The sequence below is a fragment of the Cervus elaphus genome, chromosome 16 (genome assembly GCF_910594005.1).
Source record: "Cervus elaphus chromosome 16, mCerEla1.1, whole genome shotgun sequence".
Taxonomy (NCBI): domain Eukaryota; kingdom Metazoa; phylum Chordata; class Mammalia; order Artiodactyla; family Cervidae; genus Cervus; species Cervus elaphus.
In genome coordinates this window covers 17,641,303-17,656,527 of record NC_057830.1, presented here as the reverse complement: position 1 = coordinate 17,656,527, position 15,225 = coordinate 17,641,303, and the positions used below count along the sequence as shown (strand labels likewise).

Below are 15,225 nucleotides of genomic sequence, written 5' to 3'. Positions count from 1 at the left end.
ACTGACTCAGTGGACATGAGTTTGAGCAAGCTCCAGGAGATAGTGAAGGACAGGGGAGCCTGGTGTGCAGCAGTCCATGGGGTCACAAGAGTCAGACACTACTGAGCAACTGAACAAAACCAGCAACTAGTAGTTTCACTGAAACACCTTTTATCTTCTTGTGAATTTACCAAAAAAAAAAAAAAGTCAACATCTGAAGGCTAACAAAATGCCATTAAATTTTCTGATATTTTTTTTCCCTTGACTGGCACTCATCCACTCTACTTCTATTCAGGATATATTTCTGCAGATATTTTATATCTGTGTATAGATGCTCACATCACACACACACATATATGCATACAGAAACATATCCACACATTTAAAACACAGCCACACATTTAGAGAATATGTAATTATTTCTATTCCATTCAGTTATGTTAAAAAAGAGTTCATACTAGTTTGCTAATTCTGTCATAACAAAACATCAGAGACTGGGTGGCTTAAACAACAGAAATTTATCAGGTCTTAGATTTGGAAGCTAAAAGTCCAAGATTAGGATGTTAGCAGGTTTAAAGTCTTCTGAGGCCTCTGCTTGGCTTCTAGAGGGTCACCTTCTCACTATGTGCATTCAAATTTTCTTTTCTTATAATGACACAAATCAGATTGTATAAGGGCCTACAATAACAGCCTCGTTTCAATTTAACCACCTTTTTAAAGGTCGTATCTTCAAATATAAATGCATTCTGAGGTACTGGGTGTGTGTGGGAGTGGGGGATGGGGGGCTAGGCCTTCAACATTAGAATTTTGAAGGGACATAATTCAGCATTAAACAGAGGCTAATAATAAATAAGCCAAAAATCTAGTAAAGTAATTACATTCGCATATTGTTGTTGTTGTATCAGTTGTTGTTCAGTTGCTCAGTCATGTTCAACTCTTTGCGACCCCATGGACTGCAGCACACCATTGAGTAATGCTATCCATTGAATCGGTGTTGCCATCCAACCATCTCATCCACTGTCATCCCCTTCTCCTATTGCCTTCAATCTTTCCCAGCGTCAGCGTCTTTCCGAATGAGTCGGCTCTTCGCATTAGGTGGCCCAAGTTTTGGAGCTTCAGCTTCAGCATCAGTCCTTCCAATGAATATTCAGGATTAATTTCCTTTAGGATTGACTGGTTTGATCTCCTTGCAGTTCAAGGGACTCTCAAGAGTCTCCTCTAACGCCACAGTTCAAAAGCATCAAGTCTTCAGTGCTCAGCCTTCTTTATGATCCAGCTCTTCACATCCACTTGTATATTACATGTACACAACTTTGAACACTCACCAACATACGAACTTAATGTTATATTTACAATGTTATAATTACATTGTAAATTTACATTGTACATATATATTACAAAGTTATATTTACAATGAAGTACCACCTCACACTGATGAGAATGGCCATCATCAATATGTCTACAAATAATAAATGCTGGAGAAGCTGTGGGGAAAAGTGAACCCTCCTACACTGTTTGTGAGGATGCAGATTGGTACAGCCACAATGGAGACCAGTATGGAAGTTCTACAAAAAACTAAAAATAGAGTTGCCATAGAACATTGCAATCTACTCCTGGGTATATATACAGAGAAAATGCTAATTCAAAAAGATACATGCACCCCAATGTTCATAACAGCAATATTTGCAATAGCCAAGACATGGAAGCAACCTAAGTGCCCATTGACAGAAGAATGAATAAGGAAGATGTGGAATACATATACGGTGTAATGTGACTCAACTCTACAAAGGATAATGCAATGTCATTTGCAGCAATATGGCTGGACCTAGAAATAATTATACTAACTGAAGTAAACTAGAGAAAGACAAATAGATGATACCACCGATTTGTGGAGTCTACAAAAAAATGATAAAAATGAATTTATTTACAAAATAAACTCACAGACACAGAAAACAAGCTTATTATGACCAAGAAAAGAAAGGAGGACGATGGATAAATTGAGAATTTGAGATTAATTGATTGCTGTTGTTGTTTAGTTACTATGTTGTGTCTGACTCTTTTGCAACCCCATAGACTATACAGCCCACCAGGCTCCTCTGTCTATAGGATTCCCTGGCAACAATACTGGAGTAAGTTGCCATTTCCTTTTCTAGGGGATCTTCTCGACCCAGTGATAGAATCTGTGCCTCCTGCATTGTCAGGCAAATTCTTCACCACTGAGCCACCAGAGAAGCCTGAAGTTAATAGATACCCAATTACTTAATACTACACACAAAACATTTAAATAACTAGGACCTACTATACACATGGGGAAATATATTCAATATCTTATCACCACCTACTTTGGAAAAGAATCTGGAAAAGATTCTGAAAAAAATACATACACACACATAACTGAATTATTTTGTTATATACTTGAAACAATATTAATCAACTATACTTCAATTTTTAAAAATTTTACATGTATTCACCATCCCGATCCCCACCCCCACCTCCCTCTCCACCTGATTCCTTGGCTGATTCATGTCAATGTATGACAAAAACCACTACAATATTGTAAAGTAATTAGCCTCCAACTAATAAAAATAATGGGGAAAAAAATTTTAGAAAGAAATCAAAATAACACTAAACCAACAAAAATAGTTATATTTAACCCTATAACCCCAAATAAAAATTAAAATTTGTCATCATGAGACTATTTGTTTAAGATCAGATAAACTTATGTATGATACATTGATATTACTTAGACTCTCAGTGATTAGTCAAAGATGAGACTTAGAATATTGCACATCACATTTTAAAACGAGTGTCTACCCCAACTATCTCCTGATATATAGAGAGAGCACGAAATATCCCTTAATATTTATAGATATCATTTGCTACTAGAGACTGAAAGAGCACAAACAGAGTTCCTACCAGCAACTTTTTCACAGCCACTTTCACTTCTCTGTTCCGTAAACTATAAATGATAGGATTCAACATGGGAGTTAAGCCAGCATATACCAAAGCTATAAACTTATCTACTTCCTGTGAATCTATAGTTGATAGCTTCAGGTACATGGAGAGAGCTGTCCCATAGAATAAAACCACTACACTCAGGTGGGCTGCACATGTTGAAAAAGCTTTGCTCCGACCATCCAGTGAGCTGATTCTTAGGATGCTAGAGAGGATGAATGCATAAGAAATACAAATGAAGAGCATTGGCATAGGAAGAAGAAGTACACTGATCACCAGCATGATTAACTGCACCTTGGAAGTGTCTACACAAACCAGTTTCAGGATGGCCAGAATCTCACAAGTGAAATGATTGATGACACTCCTTCCACACAGTGACAGCTGCAACACAGACACAGTTTCCACCAGGGCAGTGAAGGAGCCTGTCACCCACGAGCCAGCTGCAATCTGAACACAAATCTTCTTGTTCATGATGATGGGGTATCTCAGGGGGTTGCAGATGGCTACATATCGGTCATACGCCATCACAGACAGGAGCACACACTCAGTGGAGCCCATGGCCAGAGAGGAGTACATCTGAGCAGCACACCCTGAGAATGAGATGGTGTTTTTCCCTGAAATAAAGTTTGCCAGCATTGGAGTCAGGGCAGAAGAAGTATACCAGATGTCCAGACATGACAGGTTGCTGAGGAAGAAGTACATGGGTGTGTGTAGGTGAGAATCCAGGACACTAACTAAGATCAGAATAATATTGCCCAGTAAGGTGATCAAGTACATCAGCAAGCACAGCACAAATATGATGACTTCAATTTGGGGATAGTGAGTAAATCCCAGAAAAATAAAATTAGAAACGACTGTTGCATTTGTCTTGTCCATTTTATTCTTCTTTGTTCAACTGTAATAGTGAATAAAAGTATACATGGCCTATGTTTAAAATTTACACTCTACCAACTTTCAAGGAGTTTTTGGTAGAGGAACTTTAAAGGGAGCATTGCCTTCCAATATTACTAGCAATATTCATTCATTCATCCAACATTTACTGAATACACTCTAAGGCACTGAGAATCTACAGTGAAGTTATACAAGTTCTTCTCTCAAGCAAATCAAAATCAAATAAAAGACTCACTCAAATAAATTAAAAGTTACAAGAACATGATATACATATGCCCCAAGATACGAGGCGAACATAGAGACAAATGCTAACCTACGTCAGGGGTATTGCTTAGTAAGATATTTTGAGATTTGTTTTAATCAAAATATGAACTGGCCTCAGTCAAGGTAAAGATCAGAAGACGTTTCTGGGCAAAGAAACATTTTTTTGTTGCTGTAAAATTTGCAACAGGAAAGGTTTTGGTTGCATTCCAAAAAGTTTCAAATTATGTGGTAAAAAAAAAAAAACAAAACAGATTGAAATGCCACACTCAAGAATATAAACAGGAGATCAGCAAGAATCCACTCACTCTAACGCTATGTGATATTTATCTTCAAGAACGCATTTTTGACTATGGAACAATCTTGAACCCATCCTTTATTACAACGTTAAGTAATTCATAATGTAAAGCAAATTATTTACAATATATCTCACAACTGATCAAATATGGAAGAAAGTTTGAAACCACTGTCTTTCAAGATAGAGTTCAAACAAATTCAGTCACAAATTACACAAGCCTCACATTCTCATCATTGCCTACTTCTCTGATCTCATCTTCCAGTACTCTACTTCTACCTTCTGGTCTAAAACAACAACCACTCTGTGGTTCCACATTCTTAGCATGCCAATTTATTTTTATATATTTTAATCTACAATTATCTATCTGAAGCACTTTTCCTTCCCGGCCCCAATCTTAATTTTCTTGAATACTTCAATTAGTTATCAAAACTATATGTCATAAATCATAAGTACAGCTGCATTCTTTGTACACAGTTACGTTGTTCAAGTATATCCCACTGACTATACCCAGATATGCACATCCCTATTGCCGTTGCAGTGGACGCTGAGCTTGTGAAGAGATTGTTCCTGCCAATACTAGCAAAGTAATAAGTCATATTTAAGATTTTTAATTACATGTGGCTGCTTTGAACATGGCAAGCTTTTGATACGTGTTAAGATAAGTGCATTTTCACTGTGGTTCTCTGTGTCAACATAAAAGCCTGAAGACCTCTGAGCTTGTTATACACATCTGCAAATTTCTCTGATCATTTCTCTGATCTTAAAGAAACTAGTTGAATTAAGAAACAAAACGATTAGCTCTTAGTTTTAAGTATTTGATATACAGTCATACGTGAAAAAGACAATGATCACTTGTGCTCTTAGAAGAGGAAGAAATACTTTCCAAAAGGTCATCTTCTGTGAGGAATTAGAGCACTGTCCTCAGAGTGTGAGATTTTAGGCTCTGAACCCAACCATGCTATTTACTGGCATGCAAAATTTAGCAAATCACTTGACCTCTTTGAAACTTGATTGTAAGGGCTCTCTGGTGGCTCAGCAGTAAAGAATCTGCAAGCAATGCAAGAGAAACAGGTTCGATTTGTGGGTCAAGAAGAAAGCCTGGAGGAGTGCATGGCAACCCCCTCCAGTATGCTTGTCAAGAAAATTCCATGGACAGAGCATCCTCACTGGCTACGATCCATGGGGTCACAAGGAGTTGGACCCAACTGAAGGGTAATAATTTCTATCTTGTGCAGATTTGCAAGATCTAGATTAACTTGCTTCAAATTCTCCCTCAATAGCCCCAATTCCATGATCGCGTTCATGTTTCACAGAATCACAATAGTGGTTTATGATTTCATGTTCTCCCCGCTTTCCTGAAGCATAATTGCCTCTATGCTGCTACAGTGCTGGCCCACACTGACTCAGATTTTTAAAACATAGCAACTTTTTCATAATCTATTTAAATTTCAACCTCCAATCCATGTATGAAAATCAAAAATGAAACACTTTACCGATTATTTCCAGAAAGGCAACAGTGAGACATGTCTGGTCTCTAACATCCACTTTGGTCAGCATATACGTCCCCTCCACTGAGGGTTTCTCTATGGGGTTTTCCCCACCCAGCACTCAGTTTTCCGTTCCTGGTTCTGGGCCCTCATGTCCTCCCTCCCATCACCTGCTCTTTTGTCTACTTTAAGAAATACAACAATGAAGTCTTCTCCTTTCTCATCCAGATTGAGTCCCACTCATTCCTTCATTCTTATCTTAGAACTTTATCAGGGTCTCACCTGGAACACATAGTCAAAAGTTTATCCCACCGTCAAAACTCATTTCTTCATCTCAATATTTTCCATACCAACTAGCACTTCTTTTTAAAGTAAATATCTTTATTCTGGTTTCCTGGCCTAGCTGAGACCTATTAATAAATTTTGTAAATCTGAGATTACAGAAAGAGATGGCTAATGTCTGTTCCCATTTACCTCAGCACATGGAATGTGCATCTTCACTTTTGGTTAAAGTGTGCTTCAATATTTAAAGGTGATCTTCAGCAAAGTCTGTCTTGAGAGTCTACTGTAGTGCTCAAAAGAGTAAAAGATTCTAAATTTTGCAATTTTTATAGTACTCTCTGAAAACTGTATTAAAGTGGGTTGTGCACATATTTGACTCAGAAGATTGTAATGAAAAAGGACATGGATATTCCTAGTTTGCAAAATATCAACCCAAATCTTGCCTGACTCACAGTGTCAACATGCATAGTTCACATTAATTAAAAACTATTTAATAATTTAAGAGAAATAATGATATAAAGATTTGTTCTGCCCAAATCACCACTATGATTTTCTCCAAAAATCTTCCAAAGGGCAATCCCTGGAACTTCACTACTCTAGTCTCCTACTGCTTTTAGGGACCTTCCAACTCCCTTAACAATTTAACATTGTTATTCTGAAACCTAAAGAAGTTTAAAAAGTTTCCATTTCTCCTGGGTGTAATTCTCCAAGTTCAATTAAGAAATTCAGGGCAAAAAAACAACAGTAAAATTTTTGTAATTATTTCAAGTCACTTGGCTAAGCAAAAGGCCTGATTCTTGAAAAACTTCTGTGGTAGAACTAGAGGAGACTATTTGCCTATTCCATTCCTCTGCAGATGGCCCTTGAACTATATAGCAAACATTCCAATTAATAGAACTGTAGAGATGCCATCCCAAATAGCCTCTGAGCTTGTAATGTGACCCATTTCTTTTCAGCAATCTCTACAGTTATCTCAGTTATCAGAGTAATAGAAGATAAAACATTCTTATTCAGCTTTTAAATGGCCACAAAGTGAGATTTGGGCTCTAAGTTGTTTTCTTGCTACTTCTTTGAGGAAATATGTCTGTTATTTACATTCACTTAATAAGATTTTATATTTATTTTTATTATTGGTTTTCTAAAATTTTACGAAGAGATTCTTAAATGTGGCTTTCTTTTTATTTACCCTTCTTGACATTATAGATCTCCTTGAGTTTAAGGCTTGATGTCTTTCACAAGTTTGAGAAAATCATACAGTATTAGACAGTTTCTCTTCTACCCCATTTCCTCTTTTTCCTCTCCCTCTGAGTGTTCAGTTATACATACTAGACTTTTCCAACATGACCCATGTAGCTCTTACAGTCCTTTCTGTATTTTCCATTCTTTTTCTCTCCATGCATCAGTCTGGATATTTTCTACTGATTAACCTTTCAATTTGCTAAGCCTTTCTTCAACTTTATCTAAGTTGTGGAAAATCCATCTCTTTAGTTCTTCATTCTCGCTGCATTTTTCAGCTCCATAACATCTACTTGACGTTTTAATATAACATCAAATGCTCTAGTGAACTCATCATCTTGTACTGTATGTTGAGGTACATGTTAACACTGGTTATTGTCAAATAGGTCTGGTAACTTCTATATTTGGATCATCCTGAGAGACTTTCAATCATCTGTCTTCATCTTTTGGTCTTATATCTTACCAGTTATCATACATAAAAAACATATAATCTCTGGATGATGTTTTATTTATACAAAGAGAATTTCCTTTATCCTTTGATACAAGCCTAGATTGGGAAAGATTGCTTTAATCCAAAGAGTCATTGAGACAAGTTAAAGATGGATTTCAGGTTTTGAAGAACTTGGCCAAAAATGTGTTTCATCTCCTATTTTAGATTTATCCCTATAGGTTCCAAACTGAGAACCTGAAGTTTGTATAAGGGAGATTTTCCTTTCAAGAGTCAACGGACTTCAATTTTTATCTCATATCCACTGTGGGACTGATAAAACCTAACCTAACATATTTAACCCCCTTTTGCTCAATTTCCAGCACTCTTACTCTGGGCAGCCTAAAAATTCGCTAGTGCTTCATGCGGTAAATGAATTATACCGTTTCAGATCATTTAACTTCCTTAATTCAGATACTTGGCCTCCCTTCAGTTCAGAATAGAATGTCTTGGTAGGTTTAACTCTCTCTAGAACCTTAGCTCCTCATATCCTGACTCATTCAGAAGGAATCTAATTTGTTTATTAAAAAAAAAATCATACTTGTCTAGGTTTGTCATAACTTGTCTTCCAAGGTGAGAGCATCTTTTTCATTTCATGGCTGCAGTCACTATCTGCAATGATTTTGGACCCCAAGAAAATAAAGTCTATTACTGTTTCTACTTTTTTCCCATCTATTTGCCATGAAGTGATGGGACCAGATGCCATGATCTTCATTTTTTGAATACTGAGTTTTAAGCCAGCCTTTTCACTCTCCTCGTTCACCTTCATCATGAAGCTCTTTAGTTTCTCTTTACTTTCTGCCATTAAAGTGGTTACATCTGCATATCTAAGGTTGTTGATATTTCTACCAGCAATCTTGGTTCCAGCGTTTGATTCATCCAGCCAGCATTTCACATGATGTATTCTGCATATAAGTAAGCAGAATGACAATCTACAGTCTTGGCCATTGCAAATAGTGCCACTATGTACATTGGGGTGCACATATCTTTTTGAATTAGTGTTTTTGTGTTTTCTGGATGTATATCCAGGAGTGGAATTGCTCGGTCATGTGGTAGTTCTATTTTTAGTTTTTTGAGAAATTTCCATATTGTCTTCCATAGTGGCTGCACAAATTACATTCCCACCAACAGTGTACAAGGGCTCCCTTTTCTCTACGTTCTCACCAACAATTGTTATTTGTGTTCTTTTTGATGGTAGCCATTCTGACATGTGTGAGGTGATATCTCATTATGATTTTGATTTGAATTTCCCTGATAATTAGCTATGCTGAGCATCTCTTCATGTACCTGTTGGCCATCTGCATTTCCTCTCTTGAAGAATATCTATTCAGTTCTTCTGCTCATTTTTAAATCAGGCTGTTTGCTTTTTTGACTTTGAGCTGTATGATTCATTTATATATATTGAATATTAATCCTTTATCAGTCATATGATTTACAAATATCTTCCCCTACACACTAAGTGGTCTTTTCATTTTGTTGATGGTTTCCTTTACTATGGAAAAGCCTTTAAGTAGGCCCCATTTTTTTTATTTCTACTTTTATTTCCTTTACTTTAAGATACATATCCAAAAAAATCATTGCTGCAATTTATGTCAAAGAGTGTTCTGCCTATGTTTTCCTCTAGGATTTGTGTAGTATCTGGCCTTACACTTAGGTAAAAGATTTGCCTTTTGTAGCAATACAGATGGACTCAGAGGGCATTATGCTAAGTGAAACAAGTCAGACAAAGAAAGAAAAATGATGTGATATCACTTATACATGGATATGTATGGAACCTAAAAAATACAACAAACTAGTGAATGTGACAGAAAGGAAGCAGACTTACAGATCTAGACCTCCCCTCTACCCTGATGCTGGGGTATATTGAGGACAGAAGGAAAATGGGGCGACAGATGATGAGACGGTTGGATGAAATCACCAGCTCAGTGGACTTGAGTTTGATCAAACTCCAGGAGAGAGTGAAGGACAGGGAAGCCCGACATGCTGCAGCTCAAGGGGTCACAAAGAGTTGGATGTGACTTTTCAATGGAACAATAACAAACAGAACAAATGAGGGCTTACCAGCGGTACTGAGTGGGGCAGGATATATGGGCAGGCAAGTGGGAGATAGATACTAGTGAGTATAACATAGGCTAGAAATACGTATTTACAACATGGAAAATATAGCCAGTATTTAGTAATAACATTATATAACCTTTTAAATTACATTTTAAAATAGTTTAATTATTTTTAAAGTGGTTTTCTGATGAAAAATTACCATATGCAGTGGAAAACAAAGTTTCTTTGTTTTGGACTCATATTTTTTATTTGTTACTTAATGCTTACATATCATTTAAATCAGTTGATTATCAGTCCCTCTATAACAAAGAAAATAACACTTTTTAAATAAACAGATAATACAGTATTAGTATCCTAATGAGGAGCTACCAGAAATAATGACTATTTTAGTGAATTACTGCCTGAATGTTCATAGAGCCATACAAAGTTATTATTATGGATAGGCATTACATAATTTTCAGTGACAATTCAAAATCTAATTTGTAGCATGTTTTCCTAGTGGACTATCTCCAAATTTGATGAACGACCTTCCCAATTAACTTGAAGAATCCCTGGGAGTATCTTACATGTGCTGAATATATGTCCACCTTTCCCCCCTCAGGATACTGCTCTCACACAGTTATGATCTGCTATTCCTATCACTCTCCTGGGATCTGATTCTCACATTGTCTCAAATAGGCCCTACTGTTTAGTGTGACCACAAATTAGATGATCCAAACTAGGACACTTTTGACATGAAATGAGTAATTACTAACTACACTGTAGCAGCTGGTATTAATTAAACCAGTTCTGAGCAAATGGAAACATATGCTCACCATTCCAAGCTTGTTTCCATTAGGGTCATCACACTCCAAGACCACAGGATGTTTCACACACAAAATATTGGCATCATATTTTGTTACCAGCACCTAAAACAGTACTATTTGTGCCATGGCTGATGGAAACTACTTAAACTTTGGTCTACACCTGATCACTTCCAAGGACCAGATCTAAGTCCATGGAGTCAAGCTAGGAAAACAAACAATCTCTGACAATATCATACATCCTTGGAATTCAGGGTGATAATGCATTTAAGATATCATTCTAATCTGAGGCACAGTGAACCCTATTAATATAATAGGAGACCAGAGATAAGAAGAGAGTCATATGATAAAGAGTCTTCCTTATGGTGGAGGTTAGGAAGAAAGAGAAGTGATGTTTAATTAAATTTTTCTTTTTTCCTTTTCTGCATTGTAATTTGCGTATAGCTTTGTCAAATCTTCAGTTAGTAAAAAGAAGTCCAGAGCCAGCTATAGCTCAGGGAACAAAGGGGAAATAATCCACACATGGCATAAAACAAACTGGAAAAAGAACCACATCAATATTGATGACACTGAAGAACTGGCACAAATGACTAACAATGAAGCCTAAATAGTGATCAGAAGTAAGAAATGATTAGCCACAACCAGAAGTTTCTAAAAATAACTATTCCCTCACACTTCTGTATTCTATCTCCCTCTGAATGGCACATTTTTCTGTCCTAATAAAGTCAAATAAAGTTCAAAAACTGCTAGTCTTTGTTCCCAAAGAAAGACCAATCTTCCATATGGTGTTTCCACTTTCTGGGAGGGTGCATAATGACCAACATTGAATCCAACTATTGAGAAAACCTGAAAACCAGTGAAAAAACTCTGATCTCATTTTTCAAAAAAAAAAAAAAAATCTTTAGGGGCATCTTCTCATTGACCATCATGATGAAAGAAGTAAATGTAAAAGATTAACACAAAAAATAATATATATATAAACTTTTCAGAAAGAAACTCCCAAGAACTCATTTTATTCCCTGTACAGTTTCAGAAAGCATAACATTCCAAGAGGAAGTCAGTTAGGTCTTTTTTTTTTTTTCTTTTTTTTAGTTATATGTAGGATCTGGGAATGATTAACTGATGGTTATCTCAAATTTCTCAGAGAACATTTTCAGAAAATTACTAATAGAGTTAAAACAATGTTTCAAGGAGATAGAGATAGAAATAGAAAGTACTCAATAGAAATAGACTCAATTTCTCTCTTTGTGTTATGGTAGTCTGTATAATGTTCCTCACTGCCTCATTTATGAAATATAAGGGGAGAAATGTATGCCTTCCTTATAGTGAAAGTAAATATAAGATTTAAAAAAAATTAAGATAGAAAACCAAGAATATTATAAAATCTAAATAAAAATGAACAATTAAGTATTATGGGATTTTTGTTAGCATTAAAAAGCTAAAGCAATCAAAGAGAAATAAAACCAAGTAACTTAGTTCCTCAAGTTTTTTTTTAAATTCTAAAATAAACATAATCAAAACTAAATAAAATTTAAAATTCAGAGGCTAATATGATAGCAGTTACAGAGAAAAGAGATGTAATATTAAAATAAACATTAAAGTCTAAGATGAAAATCTGAAGTGTGCACTCAGATCAAGAAGAAATAGGGACTTCTTTTGTGGTCCAGTGGCTGGGAATCTGCCTTGCAATGAAAGGGACATGTGTTTGATCTCTGTCTGGGGAACTAAAATCCCACACACCTGGGACAAACAAGCACAGTAAGCCTGAGTGCTGGAGCTACTGAGACCGTGAGCTCTGGAGTCCACGTGCCATAACTAGAAAGCTCATGTGCTGCAATATCCCACACGCTGCAACTAAGATCCAACAGAGCCAAAGAAAGAAATATTTTAAATAAAATGACAAAGTTAATTTTTTTAAAGGATGAAGGTTACAAACAGAGGAAAGAAATATAAATCCCAGATAAAAATCAAATGTAGACACATCTAAAAGACAGATTCACATTTCTTAATAACAGATTCCTCTTGGATTGGTAATACATTAAATACTTCATGGATAGAGAGCCAATGGAACAGAGAAAAAGATATAGCTCTAATTTTATCAGTGGATAATTTGACTCAGAAGTTATTTATATTTACAGCTTTAAATATCAGGTATTTGGTTGTAAGACTGAAGCAGTTAGATCCCATGTATCAGAAGGCATATTAAAAAAAAAATGTCAAAGTAGATATGTTGAAAGTAGAAAAGAATAATTTAATGCCTCCTAGTTGGATATGAGGGGCTACCCAGGTGGCTCACTGGTGAAGAATCCATCTGCCAATGCAAGAGATGAGGGTTTGATCCCTGGATCAGGAAGATGCCCTGGAGAAGAAAATGGCAACCCATTCATATTCTTGCCTAGGAAATCCCGTAGAGGGAGGAGCTTTGTGGGCACAGTCCACTGGGCTTCAAAAGAGTTGGAGAAGACTCAGTGACTAACCAACAAAAACAACAATTGGAGATGAACAAAACTTAACAAAAGTAATACTACCCTAGGGATTTTCCTGGTGGTCCAGTGGTTAAGAATCCACCTGTCAGTGCAGGGGAGGCCAGACTGATCCCTGGTCAGGGAATTAAGATCCTACCTGCTGCCTGCCTCACAGCTAGGAGGATCCCATGTGCCGCAACTAAGACAGAAGTGACCAAAAATAAATATTTTTTAATAATAGTTATAATATTGCTCTAGAATCTAAAAGTATAACAGTATACAGAGACCTAGACAGAGAACAATCAGCATTACATATCTGAACAAACTCCAAGTAAACTGAATTATTTTAGCAGTTTTAGTATTGCAAATTAATAATTTTAACTTAGTGTTAAAAATCTGAAAGTAGGTATCATTCTGTCTTGTAAGCAAAGTAAGGAAGTATGAAATTGGCCAAAAGATTTTTAAGGTTTTGATACTAGTATATCTTTTTCCTGTCTTAAAATCTCTCTTCCTACTACACTATCCCTCTACTAGCCTCATAATCAAGTTCTTCAGCAACAACAAACTATAATCATTGACTCTTAAAATACTGAAATTTCTTAACTTACTTTCCTTATGTTCTGGACCAAAAATAATATTTTAGAGCTTGAGAGCTTAGAGAGATAAATTTGATGCAGCATTAAGAACCTATGTGACACTTTGATTTCCTTAACTGATTTCTACACTGTGATTATAAAAGTCACCTCTTTTCCATTTACTTATTAAAATTTTTTCTTCTCAGTAAATGTTTTACTGCTTCCTTCACATCCCTGTTTCTGAGACTATAGATTAAAGGATTAATCATAGGAGTCATCACTCCATAGAACACAGATACAAGTTTGTCAGTAGCATCCATGTCATCTGAATTAAATGTCTCTTTAGACTTGGGCTTCATGTACATGAAGAGAATGGTTCCATAGAATATTATCACCACAGTCAAGTGGGCTGAGCAGGTAGAGAAGACTTTGCTTCTCCCCTCAGAAGAGCGAATTCTGAGGATGCTGATAATAATTAATGTGTAAGAGATAATGATTAGCAATAATGGTGTCATTATGAATAAGGTTGTGGCCACTAGCATGATGAACTCATTACGTGAGATATCAGCACAGGCCAATTTCATGACAGCCAGAATTTCACAGGTGAAATGGTTGATGACATTATTCCTGCAGAAAGGCAATTGTACTACACACCCAGTTTGTACTGTAGAGTTGACAACTCCTATGATCCAGGAGCCAGCTGCCATGGGCACATAGGAACCCTTGCTCATGATGACAGAATATCTCAGAGGGTTGCAAATAGCCACATACCGGTCAAAGGCCATCATGCCCAGGAGCACACACTCTGTTGTCCCCATGGCCAAGCCAAGGAACATCTGCACGGCACAGCCAGAGAAGGAGATGGTCTTTTTTTCTGAGAGGAAGCTCACCAGCATGGGGGGAATGGAGACAGTGGTGAAGCAGATGTCCAGGAAGGAGAGGTTCCCCAGGAAGAAGTACATAGGGGTGTGAAGGTGGGAGTCTAAGATACTGATGAGAATAAGGGTGCCATTTCCCAGAAGGATGACCACATACATTATTAAGACTAGCATATAAAAGAGTAGTTCAAGCCTTGGGTAACCAGAAAGCCCCTTCAGAAAAAATTCCACCAGAATGGTTTGGTTTTCCCATTCCATTCTATGCTTTCTTCTTCACCTGTAATACATTAGAATATGTTAAGATAAAATATGTATTCTACTATGATTATATTCAACTATGTACCAATGTAGAAGTACCATATACTCATAGGAAGAAAAGAAAATATAAAAAGGAATAGATCAAAGAAAGAAGAAAAGAAAGTGGAACAAATAGAATAGAGAGGGGGAAGGGAAGAGAAACAAACATATTTCAAACTACAAGCAATATGCCATGTAATTTATTGAATCTCATCAATGTTCTGGGAGAGAGGTATCATCATCCACATTTTACAGTAAATAAATCAAAGCAAA

General features: G+C 36.4%; 2 protein-coding genes across 2 annotated transcripts; both read right to left on the bottom strand.

Moving 5' to 3' along the window:
- Nucleotides 1–2,835: 2,835 nt before the first annotated feature.
- On the bottom strand, nt 2,836–3,810 carry LOC122710020 (olfactory receptor 13F1-like). The gene has a single exon (XM_043927475.1). The coding sequence runs from the start codon at nt 3,808–3,810 to the stop codon at nt 2,836–2,838; it is 975 nt and encodes a 324-aa protein (XP_043783410.1).
- Nucleotides 3,811–13,954: 10,144 nt separating this feature from the next.
- On the bottom strand, nt 13,955–14,955 carry LOC122710153 (olfactory receptor 13C2). The gene has a single exon (XM_043927756.1). It carries the CDS (start codon nt 14,911–14,913, stop codon nt 13,957–13,959), a length of 957 nt encoding a protein of 318 aa, XP_043783691.1. The 5' UTR covers nt 14,914–14,955; the 3' UTR covers nt 13,955–13,956.
- Nucleotides 14,956–15,225: the final 270 nt, after the last annotated feature.